Consider the following 24,764-nt stretch of genomic DNA (forward strand, 5'->3'; position numbering starts at 1 on the left):
TGTAAATACTGCATGAAAAAAGCTTCTAAGAACCAAACAACTGCCTATAGTGTTCCCAAATTACTAATAAGAATTTCAAACTTTAAAGAAACTGTGATGTTTTTTCTATATAAATAATCTTAATCTTAAAGCTTTGTGCTGCCTACCAACACTGCCTCATACTGTCAGTGAACCTAAAGTTGAAGTAAGTTAGGGTGTCCTTCTGGGGGATGTCAGAGAATTGACAGTGCTTTAGGGTGCAGTATATACTGCTCCGAGTAAGAATTTACAGATGGGGAACAGGCAGAGGCAGGCAGTCAAGCAGACAGACAGGTAAACAGACAGATAGGCAGGCTTTCAATCTTAGAAAAAAAGAAGAATGCTGAAGTCTGACTGATACATGCAAAAAAGAAAAGAAAGCAACGGAATTGAGTGTAATCTAATGTAAAATTGAAATCGTAAGCTTTAAAAAAAAAAAGATTTAACACAGGGATGTTGTATTGGATTGCACAAGTGTAGCTAAAACTGTATTGTACTTAACAGGTCAGAGTTTCTGTCAAGGTGCATACATTCACATATCAAGTCTGTTTTTATAAATTCCTGTTTTTCTGTGACCAGTGGCATCAAGATGTTTCCATCCCTTTTGTGTGCAAACAATGTTTATAAATGAGGCCCCCGTTCTGCCAAGAGTATGGCAGCAGAAGGTTCAGCACAAGCATCCGTGTGCCCGGACCATCCATCCATTGAGGCCAACATTTGCTTTGCATCTACACATACACAATGGGATCAACCTGGTGCATGTGTGTGTGTGTGTGTGTGTGTGTGTGTGTGTGTGTGTGTGTGTGTGTGTGTGTGTGTGTGTGTGTGTGCATGTTTATCTGTTTGTCTGCCTGTGTTTGTGGCGGGGAGATGGAAGCTGTAGTCTGCAGCAGTGTTTACTTTGTAGGTGTCTTATCTCTGCCTGCCACCACCCCAGATCGGGAGGAGACGAGAAAAGGGGAGTTTGCGGCCTCCACAGGGGACACCCAGCCTGGAGTTAGCTTATTCCCCTAACGAAGCTGTTTTCAAAAACATCATGACACACACAAACAAGCGACACACATAGACACACACACTCTACCATATTTAATCAACATACAAACCGTCCTCTAGCAGTTTCCCTAACGACAACATTGGGAAAAACCAAGTCAAGTTATACAGTAGCAAAACACCTACATGAGCAGGGCCTGAAGACAATCACAGTACTTGGTGTTATATAATTTTAATATGCTAAGCTCATCCTGACCCATCTGCGTGGCATTATCTAAGCACTGGCCTTGTTGGATACCGTATCTCTGTTCTGCTTTCTCACTCATTAATAAACACCAGCCGGCCTGCTTCACTGCTGCTGTTATTTGCTACTTTCTTCTGGCATTTTCACAGACTGGGAGCTAAAAGGTCTACTCTCGTCGGAGCCACTGATTTGAAAAGATATATTTAGTAGTTAATGTTAAGAGAAACACTTTCCTGTGAAGGCTGATTGCTAATTCCACTAGCAGACAACCAATCTGAGACATGAGTCATTTCATAGCCTTGCTTTTGCTACATTTAGAGTACTTCAAAAGGCTTACAGTAACTGAAAAATGAATCTAGAAACTTCAAGGGACACTCTTGAAGTTATATGTTGGATATAACTTCAAGAGTGTCCCTTGATGTTTCTGGATACATTTGGTTTGTGTGCCTAGACACATCAAGTCATATACTAAGACCAATTTCCCTTTCACATTTCTTTCAGTAGAGTTCAGTAATGTAAGAGTAGTGTAATATTGTCATTCATTATATCTCTAAAGACCAAATTTTAAATGCCTTTATTTTAAATACTGGCCCTTTTGCTACATTGTGCTGAACTCCTAAGACTGCTCCTCCTCACTGGTTGTAACATAAAATGCATTTTTTCTTAATTTAACATTGTATTTTAACAATACGTGGGAGTTTTATCATGTTACAGAATATGTTCTATTTTAATATAGTGAAACCTTTTTGTGTGTCAAATTAATACACTAGAATTATGTCAGTAATGAAAAAAAAACCCAAATCAAATAACTATTTGGTTTTAAGTCCTACTGTAAGATGATAAGAATGGTGGTTTAAATTGTGTGATATGTCTAAATGAGGGTAAAGGAAAACAAGAAAATGTTCTCAACCAGATAGAGAAAACCTTTCTCGTAAGCTCCTCATTATAGCTGCAGACCTCAGAGCACAGAACAAATGGCGACATAATTAATGGTGTGTAGCCTATGTCTTTGCGTGTGATGCAGTGGCGGCTGAATGTCCAGTGTTCGTTCTATACTGAGACTTCCTGGCTGCATGACACGTCATTCCCTTGTTCCCTGACCTCCTGCCACTCAAACTATCTGCAAACACAGCTCTGGGCCAGCCTCAAAGTACCAGGAGATCTGCGTCTCTGTCACTCACACGAACATGTGCATTTGCGCAAGCCAACACACAAACATATTCTTCGAGGAGTCAGCAGAAAAGCACATGTGTATACTCACATGTGCGCAGAGAAACCAACTTCAAAGTGACAGCACATTCACATGTACACGTACACACACAAGGATCACAGACGCACACAAAAAAACACACACTATCCAGAGTACACAGTGGCAGGCAGACAGACAGACGGGGAGCTGCTGTGACAGGTGCAGCTTTGCTTTTAATCCCCATTAGAATTCATTCCTGCTGTGTACTGTCATCCATACTGTAAAAATACCATAAGTCTGGCTAAGCGAAATGGGTTCCAGCAAAAACTATTTTATCTAGGTGATGGAGTAAAGTTGTTTTCTCCATTAAATGAATTATCCACATTTATGTTTACAGTATATTCCTAATGTGCACTGAGTTCATCTCATGTGGAGGGCAGATCTTGCTAAATGCTATCATGCTGTCGAGTTCTCCTCTACCCTTGAGCCCCAGTGAATAATGATCATCATTAGTATGACACAAAGCCCCTGTGCATGCGTGCAAACATGTGCTTCCGTGCACAGGAATGACCTTTCTCGTTCTTCATCTGTGCGTGTGTCTCCATGATACAGGGAGCAACAAGCTCATCCCTTCCTTCACACCTCTATCTTTTTACTCTCTCCCACAATCCTCTATCATCCCTTAAGCTTGACCTCCACCATCTGTCCTCCAGCATCTTCCCTCCAGGGAAGGAGTGATGGGAGAGGGCACCTAATCGCTTGTACCAGCACTTTGGGTGTAGAGGGAACAAAGAGGGGTCAAAGGGTGGTTGGGATATTTCGTCAGTTTTACTCATTTTCAATGTGGTAATCATGGGGATAGCATATTGCTCCTCAGTTTATAAAACTAAGCTTTAATATAGCAATGTCAAATGGTTGTAAGGACTGATAATTGCTCTTTAAGAGTTGCATTAGGTGACTTTTGCCATTGAATCCAAACATTTCAAATCAAACCATTCTGTACTGTACATGCAAGAGTTAATGCATTTAGCAGCCAAGAAGAAACTATTATCTATTAGCAACCTCACAAGAAATACTGCTTCATGAAGTCACTGTATGATTTCATGTACTGTGACTGTCTGAGCAACAAAACTCCAATTTATTTGGAAATTAAATTCATACCAGACTGGATATAGTTTTAATGGTCTGCAGTGTAGGGCAATAATTCAATATTATCATTTAATGACTTTTAGAGGAACCATATCATGATGATATGGTCTTATCATATCAGTCTGCTACAAATTTATGTCCAAATTAATAATTCCATGCAAGCTGTAATTTAAAGCACACAAAATTAACCTAGTAGTTTAGCATATATTTGTGTTACATTGTGATATGTCTATAATTACTCCTTTTGTATTGTCATAATAGTTTCACCCATAACGCTAAGCCCTACTGCAGACCAACCACTTTGACTGCATATTTGCATAATTAACTGCTTTTTTTTCTTGACAGTAGATTCAGAAAATCTCTCTAGCCACACTCTCCCTCCATCACATTCTGCTTTTTGCTTTTTCTTCTCTCTCTCTCTCTCTCTCTCTCTCTCTCTCTCTCACACACACACACACACACACACACACACACACACACACACACACACACACACACACAAATTTAGAACAAGGTAAGTCAAGCGTGTGTGTCTTAATGACTTTCTTCCTGTGGTGATGATTTCATTTGTAATCACTATGAGCTTCACATCCAGGCCACCTTGACATGTCAGAGGCTTATTTTTACTCTATTCCTACTCTATTCCTACGTTATTCCACTGGTTTTAAACTTGATTAAACACATGCACACACATATTGAAGTTCACACACAAACATATATAACATAAAATGGCTCTCAAGTATTCCACCCTCTTTTACACTCTCTTGAACTTTTATCAATCAATACAGTGTTTTAAACAGCCACCTCTGGGTGCCAAGTTTCCCTGTCTGTCTCTCTGGCCCTGTTCACACCTGGCATTACATGCGTCTTGGGTGATCTGTTCACAAGTAAACAGCTTTAAGTATGTCACGTCACACCTGGCATGTCACGTCACACACAGTGGCAGAGTGACCACTTATGATCAGATCCCACATCCCCACTCTATATGCAAATAAACTAGTACATCATTTCCGTTCACAAAGACCAAATGTGGTGCAGAGGAGAGCAAAACTCGGGAGAGATTCAGCAGCCAGACATTTCTCCATTAAGAACGGCTGAGATTGTCACTAAAATGAGAATAGCTGGTCCACCTTAAAGGTCAGTCCACCTTACATGAGCCTGGTCAGGTTAGGCTAACCCATTGTCGCTAACTTCATGGCTAACCCCCTTCACTTTAATCAGCAGGTGGCAAGCAAGACACAGGAACTTGGCTTGGGTTTTGAGGAGTTGTAGCATTTATTCACAGACAAATAGTCTAAACTCTACAGTGCTACATTCACAGCTATACTGCTAACTTCATACTCTCAGCTCCACTCACCTGCCCCTTTGTTGTTTGGCACTTTAATATGACTCCGTTGGCACACAAATGAGTACATAGTTCCGCTTACACAGAGGATGTTACTTGAGTAAGCGGTTCTTCTGTGTGGCCCAGGACACATTCAAATGTGGCCATATGCAGCCCAGACCACCTCCGAATGTGGTCTGAGCGATCGGATGTCAATGTGTCCTCAATGCGTTTTGGTTGCATTCATACCTGTACTTAGAGCTGTCCACTTGTGATCAGCTCACCCAAGAGGCATTTTAATGCCAGGTGTGTACAGAACCTCCGGTCTGTCTCTCTATCTTTAGTCTGTGCCCTCCTTTCATTGTCTCCTGCTTCAAGTTCTTTTATTGACAAGAGATTCTATGTAACACAGAGGTACCATTGAAGTTCCTCCAGCTGCCAGTCATTCTCACTGAGGGTTCAGGCTGATCCTGAGTTACTTTCTCACACAGATGTATTAACTGACCGAGGCTTGTGCTAGTCATTCCAGGCTAATCCTGAATTGGTTTTCTCATAGAGGGCTTAGCAAGCCTGGTAACATTTGTCACCATCTAATACAGTTAGAACTCTAAAATTGATTGGTGATTAAAATTATACTGCACTGATTTAGCATTGCCAAAATCACTGCATCAGAATCAGAATCATATTTATCAGCCAAGTATGTTTACACATACAAGGAATTTGATTCTGGCTTGGTGGCTCTCAATGTACTTACACAGAACAACAACACAACAATCTTCAATATAGTATACATAAACATATACATGTACATAAATATACACGAGGAACGACTACAGGTGAAACCGTTTCTGTGAACTGTAAACAAATAATGCAAAATAAAGAGTGCAAGGAGTCAAAAAGAGATGGTAAAAAAAAAGATTATATTCTTACTGTATAGTTGGTGGTTATGTACACTTTATACAGCCTGTTCAGATATACAGTAGTGAGTGACATGTATTGCACATTTGTATTTTAGACTAAAATAAATATATATAATTAGTAGGTACAGTAGGTATTCTAGTATTCCAGAGTTATTGCACAGTGCCACAGTGACGTCCATAAGTGTGACAGCAAGGGGGAAGAAACTGTTCCTGTGTCTGGTGGTTTTGGTGTACAGTATTCTGTAGCGTCTACCAGAAGGGAGAAGTTGGAACAGGTTAGGTCCAGGGTGTGAGGGGTCTGCAGTGATTTTCCCTGCCTGTTTCCTGACTTTGGAGGTGTACAGATCCTGGATGGTGAGCAGGTCGGCACCAATAATCTTTTCTGCAGACCCGACTGCCCGTTGTAGTCTGTTCCTGTCCTATTTGGTGGCTGATCCAAACCAGACAGTGATGGAAGTGCAGAGAACAGACTTGATGACTGCTGTGTAAAACTGGATCAGCAGCTCCTGAGGCAGATTGTATTTCCTGAGCTGGCGCGGGAAGTATCCTCTGCTCAGCCTTTTTGATGACTGTGTTGATGTTGGACTCCCACTTCAGATCCTAGGAGATTGCAGATCCCTGAAAACTGAAGGATTCCACAGCTGACACTGTGCTGTTGAATATGGTGAGGGGGGGCAATGATGGGGGGCTGCACCACAGGGCCAGCTGTTTGACCTCCCATCTGTATGCAGACTCTTCTCCATCTTGGATGTGTCATCTATAAATTTCAGGAGTTGAACAGACGGGTCTCCTGAGGTGCAGTCATTAGTGTAGAAGGAGAAGAGCAGTGGGGAGAGCACACATCCCTGTGGGGCACCAGTGCTGACAGTTTGGGTGCTGGATGTGATTTCTCCCAGCCTCACCTGCTACTTTCTGTCTGTCAGGAAGTTTGTGATCCACTGACAGGTGGAGGCGTGCACAGGACACTGGGTGAGTTTGGTGAAGAGGACTTCTGGGATGATGGTGTTGAACGCTAAGCTGAAGTCCACAAATAGGGTCCTCACATACGTCCCTGGTGTTGCAGAATGTAGTGCAGTCCCATGTTGACTGCATTGTCAACTGACCTGTTTGCGCAGTAGGCAAACTGCAGGGGGTCCAGCAGGGGGCCTGTGATGTCAGGTGTGTCAACACCCGTCTCTCCGAGGACTCGAAGGACTTCATGACCACAGACGACAGGGTGATGGGCCTGTAGTCGTTCAGTACAGTGATGAAGGGTTTCTCGGGGACCAGGATGATAGTGGGGTATTTAAAGCAGGAGGGGACTTCACACAGCTCCAGTGATCTGTCGAAGATACGTGTGAAGATGGGGGCCAGCTGGTCACTGCAGACTTTCAGACAGGAGGGTGACACGCTGTCTGGGTCTAGTGCCTTCCTGATCTTCTGTCTCTGAAAGAGCTGACACACATTCTCTTCACAGACCGTCAGTGCCGGTGGGGACTCAGGGGGAAAGGAGGTGTGATAGCAGGGGGTGAGGTTGGTTGTGTGATGTATGAGTTGGAGTGGGTGAGGGGTGTGAAAGTGGGCTGATCAAACCTGCAGTAAAACACATTCAGGTTGTCAGCTAGTTGAAAGTTCTCTGCAGTTTGGGGGGAGGGTGTCCTGTAGTTGGTGATGTCCTGCAAGCCTCTCCACACTGATGCAGGATTGTTAGCTGAAAACCTGTTTTTCAGCTTTCAGTGTAGTTCCTCTTTGCTACCCTGATCTCTTTTGTCTGTGTTTCTGGCCTGGTTGTACAGGATCCTGTCCCCACTCCTGTAGGCCTCCTCTTTGGCCTGAAGAAGCTGCCTGAGTCTTACTATGAACCAGGGCTTATTGTTATTGAAGGTGAAGAAAGTTTTGGTGGGCACACACGTCCTCACAAAAGCTGATGTAAGATGTCAGTGTCAGTAAGTTAGTCCAGGTCTGTAGATGCAGCCTCAAAAACACAGTGCTGTCAAAGCAGGCCTATAGCTCCAGTTTTGACTCATTGGTCCATCTTCCCACAGTTTTAATCACACGCTGTGCAGATTTTAGTTTCTGCCTGTACGTTAGGACAAGATGAACCAGACAGTGATCAGAGAGTTCCAAAGCTGTACAGGGAACAGAGTAATATGTGTCCTTAAATATTTTGTAGCAGTGGTCCAGTGTGTTTTTATCGCTGGTCGGACACTTAATATGCTGTCTGTATTTTGGCACCATGTGGCTGAGGTTTGCTCTGTTAAAATCCCCATGGATAATGAGAAGGGAGTCTGGATGTTTTCGCTCCATGTTGGTTATCTGGTCAGCCAGGTGTTGCAAGGCCTCACTAATACAGGCCTGAGGAGGGATGTAAACATCAACCAGAATAAAGGAGGAAAACTCCCTCGGTGAATAAAACAGTTTGCAGTTGATGAAAATAATCTCTAGGTGAGGAGTGCATATTTTGTTTGACACTGTGACATCTGTACACTAACCTTCATTTATGTAGAAGCAGATTCTGCCTCTCATCATTTTCCAAGTTAATTCCATTATGTGGTCTGCTCAGGGGAGTTGGAAGCCCGACAGATGTAGAATGCTGTCAGGGATGGACTCACAAAGCCAGGTTTCAGTGAAACACAGGCCAGCAGATCCTGAAAAATCCCTATTCGTTCTGTTTATGAGCAGCAGTTCATCCATTTTGTTGGACAGAGAGCGGACATTCGCCAGATGTAATGACAGGAGCGGTGTTCAGAGCCTTCGCTGTTGCAGCTTAATCAGCGCTTCCCTCGCCTGTATCTCCTCCAAGATCCACAGAGAGCTACTGCTCCTCTGACCAAAATCTCTGAAAAAGTTTCTGGGTGTGTAAAGACTGGTGAAAAAGTTTGTGAAGTGAACTGTTGAATATTCAACAATTCCTCCCAGGTGAATGTAATATTAAATGGAGTACTGGAGACTGCACATATAAATAAAAACAGAAAAAAATCTAGACAGTGCAACACAGAGGTAGATCAATCAGCTTGATATTCAATACATTCTTCTTCCGTATCAAAATCTGGTGCCTACATTACCCACAATGCAACTCGACTGCCGAAGGTTCGGTTGGATATTCAGGTGTGTTATGCTAGTAGTGGCTAACATAGCCTCGAGCCGCTAACCCCCAGCAGAGATGAGGAGCTCTAATAACCTCATTTATTTTTAACTCCACATTCCAAGATTTTTTCATTTTCAAACTTGCAGTCCTCAACCCCAACTGATAAAATTGCCCAAAGTGACATCACTATATTAGATTTTGCGCGGCTCCCTCTGAAGCCACAAAAGGCTTTTTGCAACTTTATTTCACATGTGCAGTAATACTCCCCAAGACCCGTAAACATACTTTGATGTGTAAAATTGATGCATTTCCCCTTTGGCAACTACACATCCGCACGCACCATGACTTGGGGAATTCCCCAAGGTTCAGTCCTTGGGCCTCTCCTATTCAACCTTTACATGCTGCCCTTAGGTCAATTTAGTCAAAAACACAAAATCTCTTACCATAATTATGATAACCATAATCACGTCTATGGTTCACTAGATTCACTGACAGAGGACACTGAACATATCAGTGATTGGATGTGCCAAAACCTCCTAGAACTAAATAAAGACAAAATGGAGATAATTGTCTTTGGTGCAAAGGAAGAAAGGCTGAAAGTTAGTGCTCACCTTGACTCCCTGTTGTTGAAGGCTAAAAGTCAAGTCAGAAATCTTGGTGTTATTATGAATTCAGATCTTAACTTTAATAGTCACATCAAGTCCATAACAAAGTCAGCCTTCTACCTCATGGGTGTCGCCTGGCCTGGGCATTCGGGGCTGTAGCCCCGTAGATCTTTTCTTTAGGCCTGAATAATTCTCCACTTTGAGCAATTTGTCACTAAAGAGGATGGCAGTGATGTAATTTTGTATCTTCAGTGAACGGAAGTATGTGGAAATACTAGTTCTTATTGGCTGACAGGTTTCTGTCAGTTCTTCAACTGGTGGGGTTACTATGCCAAACGCAACCTCACACAGTCAGTCAGTGTGAGGAAAAATGGATATACGAAGATACCGGTAAAGGGGTTGAAGCTGAAGCAGTAGCACAAACTCATGCTGAGCCAGAAAAACAAGGTGTGTAAATGTCTGTATGAGTTCCAAGTTATGTGAACATGATATGAGCAGAGCATAACTTATATACAATTAAAGTACTTTGCATTGCACTATAGCCAGCTTAACTGTTAGCTGGCTAGCAATGATAGCCTAGTTGTGCCTTCCCTTGGCTAGGGACACCAAACTAGCCTAGTCTTGTGTTAGATAGGCAAAATGTTTAATATTTTATCGGTCTGGGAGTCCTACAAACAGTGATAACACCCGAGGCAAAATTTATGACCAATCCAACTTTTTTTCTAATCATGTCATACATTGACAGGTAAGTTACCACAGCTTCCATAAAACAAAACTTTAGGCTACTAGCTGAGTTGATAACGTTAGTCAGTTTAAAAATTGTCTCACTCACGGGAGATGTCAGATTAAACTAGGAAATAAACACTAAATCTAAAATATACAGTATATTGTGCAATCATATATTGTGGTTCATATTAAGTAGGACCATCAGCAATGATTTTGCAACCAAATTATGAAAGTTTACTCAGTCACTGAGTAGTTAGCTGTTTTCAACTCTCATTTGTGGAACTGCCAGTGTATTATGGGTTTTGAGGATTTTCCATCATCTAGGTCTAACAATAATGTTAGTAGGTATCTGATATGACGCTTACTTTGGTTTGAGACAAAATGTGGCTGTGAGTGGTTGGAATATTCATATGCAGATTGTATGGTAAATCAAATCCAAACCCTTCCTTCTCCAATTTTCACATTTTGTAAGCAATGTGTAGCCCTCACATACAAGAAAAAGTGCATGGAAACAGTCTGTTTTGAAGTACATTTTTAAAAGTTTTTTGATGGAGAAGAATCTGGACTCCCCTGATGGGATGGTTAACAGTCCAGCCATCTCGAAAACATAGCCAGAATAAGAAGATTCGAGTCCAAACAAGACCTAGAAAAACTCACTCATGCCTTTATTTTCAGCAGGCTAGATTACTGCAATGGTCTTTTTACAGTTCTCTCGAAAAAATATATCAGACAGCTTTTGCTCATTCAGAATGCAGCTGCCAGAGCACTCACTCGAACTAAAAAAGCTGAACACATCACACCCATTCTCAGATCCCTAGACTGGCTCCCAGTGAGTCACAGAATTGATTAAAATATTGCTGCTAGTTTTTAAATCACTGAATGGTTTGGGGCACAAATACATCTCTGACTTGCTTTCACACTATGAACCCTTGAGAAGCTTCAGGTCTTCCGTGACTGGTCTACTAACTGTTTCCAGAGTCAAAACAAAACAAGGTGAGGCAGCATGTAGTTATTACGCCGCTCATTGTTGGAACGACTTCCTGAGAATTTGAGAAACATGCTAACCCTAACCACTTTTAAATCCAGGCTAAAAAATTTTAGGTTCTCTATGGTATTCTTGTAAGGCCTTTACACACCGGGGATGTTTTTTTCGTACAATTAATTTGTACATCAATACATTTTTTTGAACTGTTGTTTTTGTCATGTGTACTTTCACACAGAACACAAATATTATGCAGCAAAAAAGTGACGTTATTTTTTTCGGGACGAGCGTACACAGACAGCTGTTTATTGCAAAGGCCCACATGTAGTGTTGATGCAAGACGCAAATATCCCGCTGTATGTGTTTTGGACTTATTTACTGTATCTACACTGATTAATCAAGTCTACTAGTCTGTCTGTGACCTTGCCTGTTTCACTGCAGGTAGACAGACCATAGCTCACTCGCTACGGTGGGCGGGGAAATAAAGCCAATGGATCAATATATTGATTCATGTATCATGTTTCATCATATGCATCATCATCATGTATTTATAAATACAAACACTGTCGACATGAAAAATATTTTGGTTCAGTAAATTTCTGCTGTCAGTCAGCCTGGTGAAGTCAGATTGTCCAGCCGCTATCCTCTGAGCTCCCCAGGAGCTGCTGCTGACAGACGGCTACTTCTGTGGACAGAGACGCTGAACGTAGGTCGGAGATCATCATGACATGATGATTGACATTGACAGCAATGATGATCTTGTTCTCCTCCTCCTCACTCAACAAAAGAAGAGGAGAGCATTATATCCATTCAATCCACACCGACTCTGACCTGCATTCAGCGTCTCTGTCCACAGAAACATCCGTCTGTCAGCAGCAGTTCCTGGGGAGCTGAGGGACAGTGGCCGGACAAACTGCCCTCGCCAGGCTGACTGACTGACTGTTTCTGTCACAAATTCATATCGCTGCTGATATGAATGATTTTGATGCAAACTATTCGCAGGCGAGTGTTTCGCATTTTTATGTTGTTTATTTGTCATGTCCCCAGTGTATAAAGGCCTTTGAACCGATGCAAAATGGTGAATGTTTAATTTTAGGTTGTGATTTCTGAATACTTCTAAGCAGACAGAGGTTTTATTTGAACTTTGATTTTTATCTTTCTCATGCATATTTTACTGTCTTGTTTTTCAATTCTATTTATTTTATTTGTTGTATTTTTACGCCTTTAAATGTCCTTTTATATCTTATGTAAAGCACCTTGAGTTGCTGGTGTGTATGAAACGTACATTATGAATAAACTTGCCTTGTCTTGCCTTGCCTTTAAGTAATCAAAAATCACTGATTCTTTCATGGCTTGTCTATACTTACATAACTCTCTGGTCTCCTGTGAAAAGTCATTTTGGTATTTGTTTTCTCCATTTGGCAGTTAACATTGTCTGGCATGTGCAGGAAATGTTTAAAAGCACTCGGGATCATTGCTGGATGTCTGAAAAAGGTTTGTAAAATATCCAATTTACTGGAGAATACTTGGAAAAGATAGATTTTTGAATTACAAAACTGTTGCAGGGCAATGACATATCTAAACAACTGAAATGGAATAAAAATAAAAGCAGATTCTCATATACTGATGCTTGGATGGATGGATGCTGAAGCATACTGTACTCCCAGCGGTTCATGCACTCACTGACATAGAGTAAATGGCCATGAATAGCAAACAAGAGATGGAACATGACAGATCAACAGAGTTTAGCAGTGCACCTGAGACTGTCAAGGGAGGATTGGATAGAAAAAGGAAGATCAGTAAAATAATTCGAGGGAGGAAGAGAGAAAAGCAGGGCTGCAAAACCAGCAATTGTATATCTCTTTCATATTAGACAGCCATAATTGTATTTTTCCATTTGACAAGTGCTGAATGATCATATTAGCTGGATGGTTCTTTGGCAGAGAGGAGACAGAGGGCAAAAGATGAGGCATATGCCAAGAGAAAAGAAGGAGAAAATCAGGTGGCAGGAGTGAATTAAAAAGTATAAATAGAAAGCGCTTAGAGCACAATCCTCTGAATTTGTTATTTTAATAACAGAACATTTTAAGCTACATCTGGATCTGATCTACATTCAAATACACAATGTCGATTGGCTGATTTCTGCCACGACATTTGGAGAGTTTTCAAATCCTGTCTGGGAATATTAGGGGTTTTTACAAGAATGAATTGTGCAACATGCATGTGACTCTCAGACTCATGACCTCTGAGTTCGGGCCGTTTCAAATTATCATGTTGCTGTGGTGCCACCTATAACCTAATGCCAGGAAAATGTTTTCAGGATTGCTCAGAATTCATGAATTGGTCACCTGCATTTAGTTAAAACTGATGTATTGAGGAGTTTATTTAAGGTCTTCAGCAATGCATGAAATTTATAGACGTGGTAAAAAAAAATGTTTGGCAAAAAATTTAAAAATAGCAGACATTTATTTTTGGCCAAACTGGATATGGCCTAAACAGATACTTGTCTTTAAACAAGGAATCCTACTTATACAGTATACCTCCTGGTTAAGAAATTATCATCCATAGCCTCCTCAGCAGGCACCAGATGGTTTTGTGATCTCTACTTTTTCTACCAGAACTACCCCCCCCCCCCCCACACACACACACACACCCCGCCCTCCCACATCCACAAGTACCCAGGATCCTCAGTCTTTCCCTTTGTTATTCCCCCACCTGTGCAAGGACAATAAAAAAACACAACAGGCACAAACAAATACTGCTGTCCTGGGTGCACTGAATGCACAAATGATGATCTGGGAGCCATTAGAGTGTTTATGTGTCAGTCTGACTCTCCATCAATAACAACACTTATCACACACATACTGTGCCTCAGGAGCAAAGCAAGCCCCTTAGCCAGCATTTAGATGCTATTAAAAGGTCCCTTATATTAAACAAGCCAACACATCACATAATGTGTGTCATTTATCAACAGGCTCTCTGTAGAAAGTCTTTCTCCCACTGTCTCTCTGTCTCTCTTCTGACTTTCCATGGCTGGCATTATGCATCATTTACCCAGGCCTGTTTCTTTTCCTATCCATCTGGTTCTCTTTTTCAGCTTTCTCCCTGCTTGTTTCCTTCCAAGCTCCATACCATTCCTTGCCCTCATTGTCATTTTGTTCTCTTTTTTCCCTCTATCTCAACTTACTTTCCACTGCTTGCTCCATCGCCATCTTTTCTCAAACTGTATTCTTCTTTTACTTTTTCTCTCTTTGCTTTCTCTCTTTCATTTTATCCTTCCAAGGCGCCATTGCTCCTGGTGAGTAATGTGTTTGGCATAATTAGGCCAGGGTACTACGGGTCCCAAACGACGTGATTTGCATGCAGATAAAATGAACCAATCAAGCACCACAATAGGAGCAGATGTCCTTGTCTTTCATGACATCATCAGAGGTGACCCTGAAAGCGAGAAATTAGAAGGTGGGCAGCGAGAGATGGCAGTGAATCAAAACTGTTTGTTGCAATGTTGTAACACAGATGTAGAATGTGTCACGACTCCAAGTAAGCATGGATTTAGTGATTTGGGTGTGAGAAGAAAAGCACACTGTGCTAAATTTGATTGAAATGATCCGTTGCCAGTGTGTTTGCTAAAACTAATACAACAGCCCAGCAATAAATCCTACCTTCATGAAGTTTATAATGCTATTTTTTTGTTAAAACTGTTTTAGAGATTTCACTTCATGGTTTTTTTGGAGTATATGTTTGAGCTGTAGGCCACACTTTTCGCTGAAAAGATATACAGCAGGCTGCTGCTTGCTTATCGTGATTCAGACTTGTCCTTTAATCCAAGTTTGGTGTCTGTTTCCTAAATCTGATAGGAAACATTTCTGTGTGCTTGATGTCATTCTCATGGATTGCTCCCCCTCAGTCTCCACGAGAGGAGCTGTCATTACTTAACAGGCCAGCTGGGAGATGTTCGGAGCTCTACTTAAATGAATAAATAAGCGAGTCCTGCCTGGTCATCTAGAAATGAGTGTACCCATAAACCAGCCAGCCAGCCAGCCAGTACTCTTCAAATCAGATTAAGCTGTAGGACCACTGATCTGCCTTGTACTGAAATGAGCTGGAACACACTGGCCAATAAGCCTTTGGCTGCTCATAAATGCTGTGTGCCAGTGCAAGTGTGTGTATTCTGTGTGTGTGTGTGTGTGTTGATGACTCAAGACTTCGGTAAAAGATAAAATAACATCTTTCCATTCCCATGAATGAGAAAGTGTGTCCAAAATTTTGACTGTTTCTGAACAAACAACGAAATTCAAAATTTGTCTCTCAAAAATAACAGGGAGTCAGTTAAGGGAGGCATGAATTGTGTTCCATCCTGTTAATAAAGTTTAAACAAGTATTCCTTTGTACAAAATAAAATGAATATGCAGAATTTGTACAAAGCTATACAGTATGTGGCAGCTGTACAAGTGAACACACATACACATACACACCCACACACACAGTGAATCCAGATGCCAGTGATGGCACCATTAGGCCAAACACCACCTGCCAGGTTTAAGGGTTCCGTCTGTCTAACACACCTGGCTGCCATCTAACACCCAGCTCCCTTTGGTGCCATCACTCTCTGTGTCCTCTCCGACCTTTTCCCTCTCACTTTCATATGTAACCCCATCTCTCTTTCTCTGTTTATCTCTTCCACACTTTTCCTCAATACCATTTTCCATTTCCACCTCCACTCGTCCTTGCTTCCCCTCTATGTTCCTATGTTCCTCTCTCCTTCAGCCTTCAGTCTCATTTTCGATCAGTCCCCTCCTTCACCCCATTTCTTTCATTATTAACTCCTCAGAATTTTGTGCTGCACCTTTGTTTAGTGTAATATATTATTTAGTTTGCACCTCTCTACACAGTTTGAGTGACAGTGAAGATATACGGAACCCCAAGTGCAAACCACATGCACACATACTGTTCACAAAGACCGTTTTCACTCACTCACTCGCTCACACAGTGACATGTACTAAATTACTAAACTTACAAACACATTCATATAAACACACATTTGCATGCTCACACATATACAGTGTGCACACTCGCAAGCCTAGAGCCATCTGTATGTGAGCATGCTGGTCCTCTAATCTGTGGCTTGGTTGGGGCTTCTTCCAAAGTTCCTGGACCTAAAAAGGCCTAGCCTGCCTGGGCTGGAACAGTAACACCCTACACTTAGCCACATGGCGCTAGCTAGCCCACACCCTGCTAAACACAGCCAGATGTGCAGGGACTGGCAGCATGGTACAATGTCACTGTACTCTCCTTCAGTCATATGAACAAAAAACTCTAAGCCTCACCTATTTTTAACCATAAAAAAAATCTACTTTAATCTTACTAAATATTTTGTGTCTAAGCCTGTGAATAACCCAGATCCAGCTACCAATCCCTTGAAACAGTAAAGGATTGAGGTATTTACCAAAGCCAGCGACAGAAGTAAGTCATCTTACTTTGCACATTCTAACATCTAAGGCTTTAACAGGACATCTTTAGTAAGAGTAGCTGGATCCTGTCAAAATGTACTGATTATGTGGCAGCAAATGTAACGTATTATGGCCCAATTAACCCCAGTCTATCGCTTAGCTCTCATCTTCAGAGGACACAGTCAACAACAGATGGTTTTTAGACCTCAAGGTCCCAACACACATAAACTCCTCTCCTCCCTCTGTCAACTCTGCTGTCCCCATCTGATGCTCATTGGGGTGAGATAAGGGAACATGAGAAACAGGGAAAAAACATACAGTTGAACAGAACAGGCGTGGGTTGCTTTGGAGAGGAAAAAGGGAGATGTACAGGTGTGGCCAGATTTTAGGTCAACAAAAAGAAAAGTCTGATTAATTTCCCATTTCAAAGCAACGGGAGCTATTATAAATTTGTAAGAACATGTCTGGCAAGCATACATGAACAAAAACAAACTCCAAATGACTTCATTGTGAGGCAACACCAGTTACCGCACTCATGACATGTGTCAGTGTGTATTTATATGCAAGCTTTTCGATGCACATCATTAGAATTGTTTAGAGGTCAGAGCTGAGTGCTGCTTGAATGTGTGTGCCTTGTAGTAGAAGTTGTTTACTGGCTCTGCTGTGCTAAATGAGGTGTTTTCCTCAAGAACGGCAAAGTTCAAGAACTGTAGGATGACATAAACTAACTTGGAGGGAATTTGTATGTGTTGACAGGTTTGTCTGCGGGTGTGTGTGTTATGTGTGTGTGTGTGTGTGTATGTGTGCACTTCTGTGTATTTTGGCAGGGAGACTGTATCCCTTTGGCACAGCAGCAGCACCATGAGTGAAAAGGAGGAACCATGAGAAAGAACGACACAGAGCGATAGAAGAAAGTAAACAAATGTCACTCAGCCACTAATCACTGTGATCTGGAAAGGTCAGGCTAACTAGCCAAGCTCAGAGCTCTGGCTGACAGATCCATTGTCACCAACTGGCCAAGGGGAACAAGTGGAGCACAGAGACACCCTTCTATTAACTGGAGCAGGTCATTAGACAAATATAATTGCCTTGGTGCGCCACTGTTCCAAGATTGAAAATCCCTCTCTCTTTCTCTTTTTCTCACACTCTGAGCATTACAATTAAGTCTTATTATTTCACATGATGAAGAGTGTACAACACAGAAACCACATACACTATGGTAACATTATAAAACCTCTAAAAAGGTATTTTGATATACTGCAGGAACTACGACATGTCATGAAACATGAGAGTTGAAGTAAAAATTTGGTATTGGTTTAATTTTTAAATAAAGCCTTATTTTATTCAGATTAATGAAATAAAATGTTATCAAAATGTTCCATGAAACAGTTGAGTATTGATGAATTATGATGCCAATGTGCAGCAGTGATATGGCATTTTATTTGAAAGCTGTTATTTTCTCTTCCAAGAACCATTTTATGTTGTGTTGCATGTTATGCTCAATATTATCAAATTCTCAAATTCAAATCCAATTATATAATTCTGTTTAAATGTGTTTATGGTTGCCTTATGACCAAACAGAAGGTCGTGATCTAGCTTACTTACAATCAGAAGTTTTCCTCTTGTAGCACACACACACACACACACAATAGTTGTAAAATAACAGCCCATTGTACATGTCTTTGCCTTTGTTTCTGTTTTCTGGAGATATAATTGGCTAAAATGTCTGTTATCATTATAAATTCAGGTTAGGAGTGGCCAACAAGGATAACATCCTGTAGCTATGTGTAATTATTTTTTATCACAATATTGATATATACTGTATCTTGATACAATAGCATTTCTGAAAAATCAACTGAAAAACTAATTATGGATAAAAAAAAATAACCAGAACTAGAACTAGTCTTTTTTTTTTTGGCTCATTCAACAAATAGGTACTTGATCACGTTGATGCAGCAATCATGTAAAAAAAACAAAAAAAAAAACAATACTGCCATAAATAAGTCCTGCTCACTAATTTGTAACGTTGCCCAATGTGGCCTTATACAATCTGAAACATCAAAGCCATAGCTACCATGGTATAAACTGTAGGGCAAAATCTAAAAATCAGTGTGGGCTCCCAACCAACCAACAAGTTTTTTAAATTGTTTCAGTTTTTTTCTATGCTACTGACTTGATATGGTGACATCTAAGGCTGCTTTGGTACAAAAGCTTTTTATAAAAGAGCTGGCCTTCTGACAACACCACTGTAAGGCATTGCCATCCTCATCTATTGAAGCATGACAATAGATCAATGTTCTGAATGATAAAAGGGCTTTAACTTGTCTAGTACACTGTCCATCTTTGTGTGTGTGTGTCTGCATTTTTGTGCAGGCTGGGTGTGTCCAGAGTGAAAAAGTGAAATGAGAAGCACCACAACTGGCAAGACAGTATACTGATGAAAATAGACACATTTTCTCACTCACTTATACACAGGCTGTAAATGAACAAACTCACCATCGAAAGCCTTGTAGTGTCCAGTGAGTGAGATCTGTAAGTTTCGTCCAGCGTCTTTCAGTATTCCCTCCATCTCCCTGCGGCTCAGCGTGGCCAGTTTGTCCTCCATGTCACTGGTACAGCAGGTGTAACCCTGGGGACAGATGCGCAGGTGCTCCCCTAGCACAAGGACAGGTGGAGAAACAGGAAGAGAAAGGGTGGGCAGGTGGTGGAAGAAAGTAGCAGCAATCGCAGAGGAAAGAGAAACAAATAGAGGAAGAGGAGATGGAGAGGGAATGAAAAAAAGAAACATGGCATTAGTATTAACAGGTTCTATTATATAAGTCAGCACTCAACTACAAAACTGAGATTAATAGTTCTTTGCTGCTGTATAAAATGCTCAACAGTGAACATGAAAATGACAGGCTGAACTAGCTGCCGTGGCTGTTTTTTTACGACCTTAAACCCAGTCAGCTGGCAGTCGCGTAGGCAGGGCTGCATGTGTTTGCCCGCCTGATTACCTGGCAAGATGTGGAGAACTCTGTGGCAATGGGAGCAGTGGAGCAGGAGTACAGCATCAGCTCCCATGCAATTTTAATGAGCACCCCTGACACGCATGCCTGTGCATGCATTTGCAAACAACATGTGCGTACACAGACACACAAACTCAGAAAACCAGGGAAGTAGACAGGATCTGTAAGCTCAGGCTTTGTGTGTCAGTGTGTGTGTGTGTGTGTGTGTGTGTGTGTGTGTACAGGACTGTCAAAGTTGGTTAAAACTGCAGTTACATCTGCTGACATCAGAACAAATGATGTGGATGATGGAAATTCCACATCAACACAACCAAGCCTACGGCAAACAAAAGTCATGTGGGTGACATTCATTTACAGGTGAAGAGAGCAGATAATGTATGATGCAAGGCTTTTGAAGATTCCTCCCCACTAGTTCTATTTCCAGACACAAGGATACATACACTGATCAAATAAATGTACTATGTAGAATAGGGCGCAACAAGGTTCTCCTAAGAGGAGGAGTGAATGAAGCTTTCAGCTTTCTGTTGGACTTCTAACACAATGTCAATAAAGACAACAGGAAGTTCAACCATCAAAAAGGCAGCAGATAGGATGGAATGCAGTTTTGTTGCTCAGTGCTCTTCCACAGGTAGTGTAGAGATCATAATTGTTGTTTATGTGGGCGTATTAAAGGTTTTAACACATATTTTCATTTTCAACAAGGAGCGCCCACTTGTCTATATGTTGTGTCACCCTGGGCCTCTTTGGAAAACCTTTTCCCCACTGTGATATGGACTTCTAATGCTCAACTACAGAGAGAGAAGGGGAGAGGGAGATTGGAATGAAATCACACAAACTCAACTGTTGTTTGACCCTAAAAGGCACTTGTACACTAACCCTGTATCTCACCACTATAGCTGATAAAAAGCTGAAGAAAACATTAACTAGAGTGGCACAACCTGGCCATTGAAACAAGTAGACAAGAGAAGACAAGCTGTGTTCTGGCTGCAAGCTGTTGAAATGGAGCTTCACATCACAGAGTAAAACCTTCAAAAAGTTAGCATGATGATTATCATGTCATCATATTCACAAATCCTCCACCACACAAATGAGGGTAAACTTCCCTACATCTTGGGAGGAAGCAGCAAAATAGCTCTCTTGGCTACAAAATATGTATTTATGCTTGCCACAAACTAAGAGGAATTTCCGTTGATTTTAATTTTATGTTTGTGTATACAGTATATTTGTTGTTTTGTGATTTTTATCTATTTTATTTGGTTCTCGTGTTAAAATTGAATATTCAATAATACATGATTGAGCTTCTGCTGTAATGTAGATCGACATTCATGTCATTATTTGATTTGAGAGATACACATTTTCTGTAGATCAATGCCTTTATCTCCATCTGTGTATCATACATTTGCAATTTTGATGATGCACCTAACTACTGTTTTTCACTTTTAAAAAAAACACACACATGTTGGCACAGTGTCCTTTTACAAAAGAAATATCAAAACCACAAAGAAGTACAGTAAATAATTATGAGTCTTATACTGTTTTCCAATTCCACTGTTTGGCTCAGGAGGCAGTGCTAGATTACATATTGCAGAAAGGTGCCATATAGTACTTGTTACTAACTAGTCCTGTATCTGTATTATAGAAGCCAACATCTCCATTGTCATTTGATAACAGTGTGTCACTGGTTACACTTTGTGCTAAGCTGTGTTTAGAGTCCAGATTGTAGCACTTTCTTTCACTGTTACTCCCTCCATGGAAGAGGCACCTAACTGAACCTCAGCCTGTCTACCTTCTCACTGAAAGGCACTACAGTGACAAGCATTCACACTGCCTTTGTAATTCCCACCTAACCAGCCATTCCTTTCCCTTTCTTCTCTTCCCTGCTTGAGGGCTCTCTGAGATGCTCTTGCATGGCCTTCAGTCTCTTACTGTGCACAGGTTCACTCACATTCACACACCAACATACTGTATAGACCAACCATACACACATATGCAGACCCTAAAATTGAACAGTTATGGCCTACTTTTCTATTAAGTAGGATTTTCTGGCTATTTATTTGATCTCAGTTTGACTTAACATTTTTGTTTTTGAGAGTATATTTAGATTTGTCTTAATCCTGCTTCTCATTGTCACAGCAATGATAAATTTACTGCACAGACACTACATTAATGTGATGGTTCCTAGACCATTGGCGTGTATTTTAAGCATCTTAATGGCACAATGATATCATTAATTGAGAGACTAAAATGATTTTTCTCTGCAATGTTGTACACCTTCAAGTTTTTCCTTAAAACACTTATCTTTGTCCTTGTTTTATCCTTTTTTTATTAGATGAAGTCTAATAATCACTCTAATACTAAGCCTTAAGATAAGTCCAGTAAAAATCAAAGCTCTGCGGCTTACACATTCTAATAGTGTTAAAAGTCTTGTGTTTTCAATGTTTCATCAGTATGTTTGCTAACATCACTGAGCTTTACATAGCCAGTATAAAGACACATACAAATGCAGTAAACACACATACACACAGGTACAGGATTCATGATTTAACATCCCTCAGACTGTCATTAGCATGCACCTGGCAAAGCTTCAGCTGAGGGCCAGTCTATAGGCACAGTGCTGCTATCGATAAGATTGATCCTGCCATACTTTTCAAAGCTAATGATTTCAATCTGCACTGGCTCAACAATTACAAGAAGCATTTTACCTTCATTTACTGTAGTTGTGGCCTGCCTTAATCACTTTGTACCCCCGTCCAGTCCGCGATCTTAGCTGTATTTTAAGTGTATATGACAAGAATCCATGCACTTCACTGATTATGTGTCAACCAAGTTTTCTGTAACTGTCCTTTAAGTGCCTCATCCAGCCTAACTGTAAAGTGGAGCAATTAAAGGCAATTTTCCTCTTTGAAAAAGTGGAGGACAGGCTGGCCAGACCGGAGAATAAGGTGACATTGAACATCTCTCAGCACCCTCTCACTGGTCATGGTGTGACTCACGCCCACACGCCAAAAGGAGAGAGTTTGGACCTGGAGTGGAGCACTTATCTGTAAGTCTGTGTGATTTGTGTACTTCAGTGAGAGGAAAAATAAATTGAGTGAGAAGGTGAGGAAGTGGAGATGAGAGCACAAAGAAAAAAGAGAAGGACTGAGAAGAAAACAGGAGAGAGGAGAGCATAGAAAAGTGAGAAGTAGAGTGAGAGAGAGAAGATTGATGGAGGAATAATATACAGTACTATCAGGGGTCAGCTGCAATCTGTCAGCCCGTGGGACAGCCATTTAAATGTCTGGGCTGGTTTCAGTGTGTGTGTTTATGTGCCTGCGTGTGTGTGTGTGTGTGTGTGTGTGTGTGTGAGTGTGCGCGCATTATGGGCCTGTGTCGATTTCTTCCAGTGCAATCTGCTTGCTGCCTGTCATCTGAAGGACATCTGTCCAAGAACAACACAGGCGCACAACACACACATGAATACAAGAAGGTGTGAGAATTCCAGATGCAACCAGGCAGAAACAGGCTCTTCAGAGTGTCTATTTTTCCATATAAAACACAATGTGATGATGTTCAGTATATACACACACAACATCTGCAGTTTTAAACACACACACACACACACACACTGCCGCACAGCAGGAAAAGGTCACCTGTAACAGAGCATTACGTTTCCAGTTGGCTAACCTAATAGTCGGCTAATGTTACAAACAGAGTGGTCTCTTCCCTTTGACTCAGTAAACTGGAGTATGTGTGTGTGTGTGTGTGTGTGTGTGTGTGTGTGTCTATTTGGGTGGGAGCAATAGTAGGCCACAGTCGATCAAAGTGTAGAGGAAATGTATCCTTAACAGCCAGACATGGCTCCCCTGCTTTTACACTTGCACTCTTTCATTCTCTCCCTCACTCTCTCTCTCACACACTCATGCTCACACACACACACACATTCTCAGTCTCATAGCCAGAGGATACTAGAGTAATCAGCAGAGGAGGACAGCACAATCTTGAGAAGAGCAGTGTTAGTGGGAGGCTCTCGCAGTAGCTTCTTAAGGGCCACATCAGAGAGGGCAGCTAACACTAATGCTTGAGATTTTCTGTGCTTACAATGCTAGACACAACCCATTTTCTGCACTCAGAGATAACTAAAAAAAACATGTTTTCATTATATACCACAAGATCCCTCCTCGTACATTAGAGATTTACCCTTGCCTTAACCAATTTCCAGCCTGCCCTCGCCATTTCCTGTCTTTATTGTTTCTGCGGTCTGAATAAACTTCATGGAATGCATGATAAATGTGAAAAACATGTTGATAATAATACTACGGTATATGTCCTGCAACAGAAGGTGAATTACAGAGTTGAAACTGATTGCACAGAGTTGAAACAAAACCCACGCATGAATAAAATCTGCTCCAAGTTAAATTATCCTATTCAAATATATTTAAATTGACAGAGTAGGTGTTCTGCATTAATCAACCACCTCCTGCGAGGCCAATCAACACAGAGGTAGCAAGCCAATCATCTGGCCTCTCTAACAATGACACACTTGCATAAACAACCCACCCAAACAATCTAATGTGCATGTGTGAGTGCAAAATTAAGGACACTCACTGTTCACTTTAACCCCATAATAGTCTCCCATCACTTCTTTCCCCTTTTCTTTTGACAGACACGGCTGCAAAATGGTGAGCAATTCCCTAACCATTAGCTTATCACTGTTCACCAGGGAGGAAGGCTCCTATTAAACAGCAATCTGGGAATGCAGAATGAGGTTTCGCACACTGTGATAAAGCATGGGAGAGACTGACAGTCAGAGGCTTTTAGAGATGGTGGGAAAAACAGAGAAAAGAGAGGGTAACAGGAAATTAAGAATGATTCAAAGCCAGAATGTCTCCATTATTTGTCTGGGAGTCTGTGAACAAAACAGAAGAAGTCAAAATGCTGGTCTTGTCTAGAGATGTCACCATTACTGTGTCAATATTCACCATCACCTTGTCATAGCCACTAAAGCGATAATAAAGAGAAACACTTTTGCCTCACACATGAATGCTCTGTGTAGTGCATTATTTCACCTCTGCAAGTCTTGATGCTTTCCACCAATTCCACCATTTCAGAA

General features: G+C 41.3%; 1 protein-coding gene across 1 annotated transcript in view; it reads right to left on the minus strand.

The window, feature by feature from the left end:
* LOC137194150 (glypican-1-like) overlaps positions 1–24,764 on the minus strand; it is a 77,224-nt gene that overhangs the window by 14,731 nt on the left and 37,729 nt on the right. The window contains exon 3 of the mRNA XM_067605758.1: positions 19,161–19,319. Coding sequence (XP_067461859.1) covers positions 19,161–19,319 — 159 coding nt within the window. The remainder of the gene's footprint in view (positions 1–19,160; positions 19,320–24,764) is intronic.

Source organism: Thunnus thynnus, chromosome 12 (assembly GCF_963924715.1).
Source record: "Thunnus thynnus chromosome 12, fThuThy2.1, whole genome shotgun sequence".
Classification (NCBI taxonomy): Eukaryota; Metazoa; Chordata; class Actinopteri; order Scombriformes; family Scombridae; genus Thunnus; species Thunnus thynnus.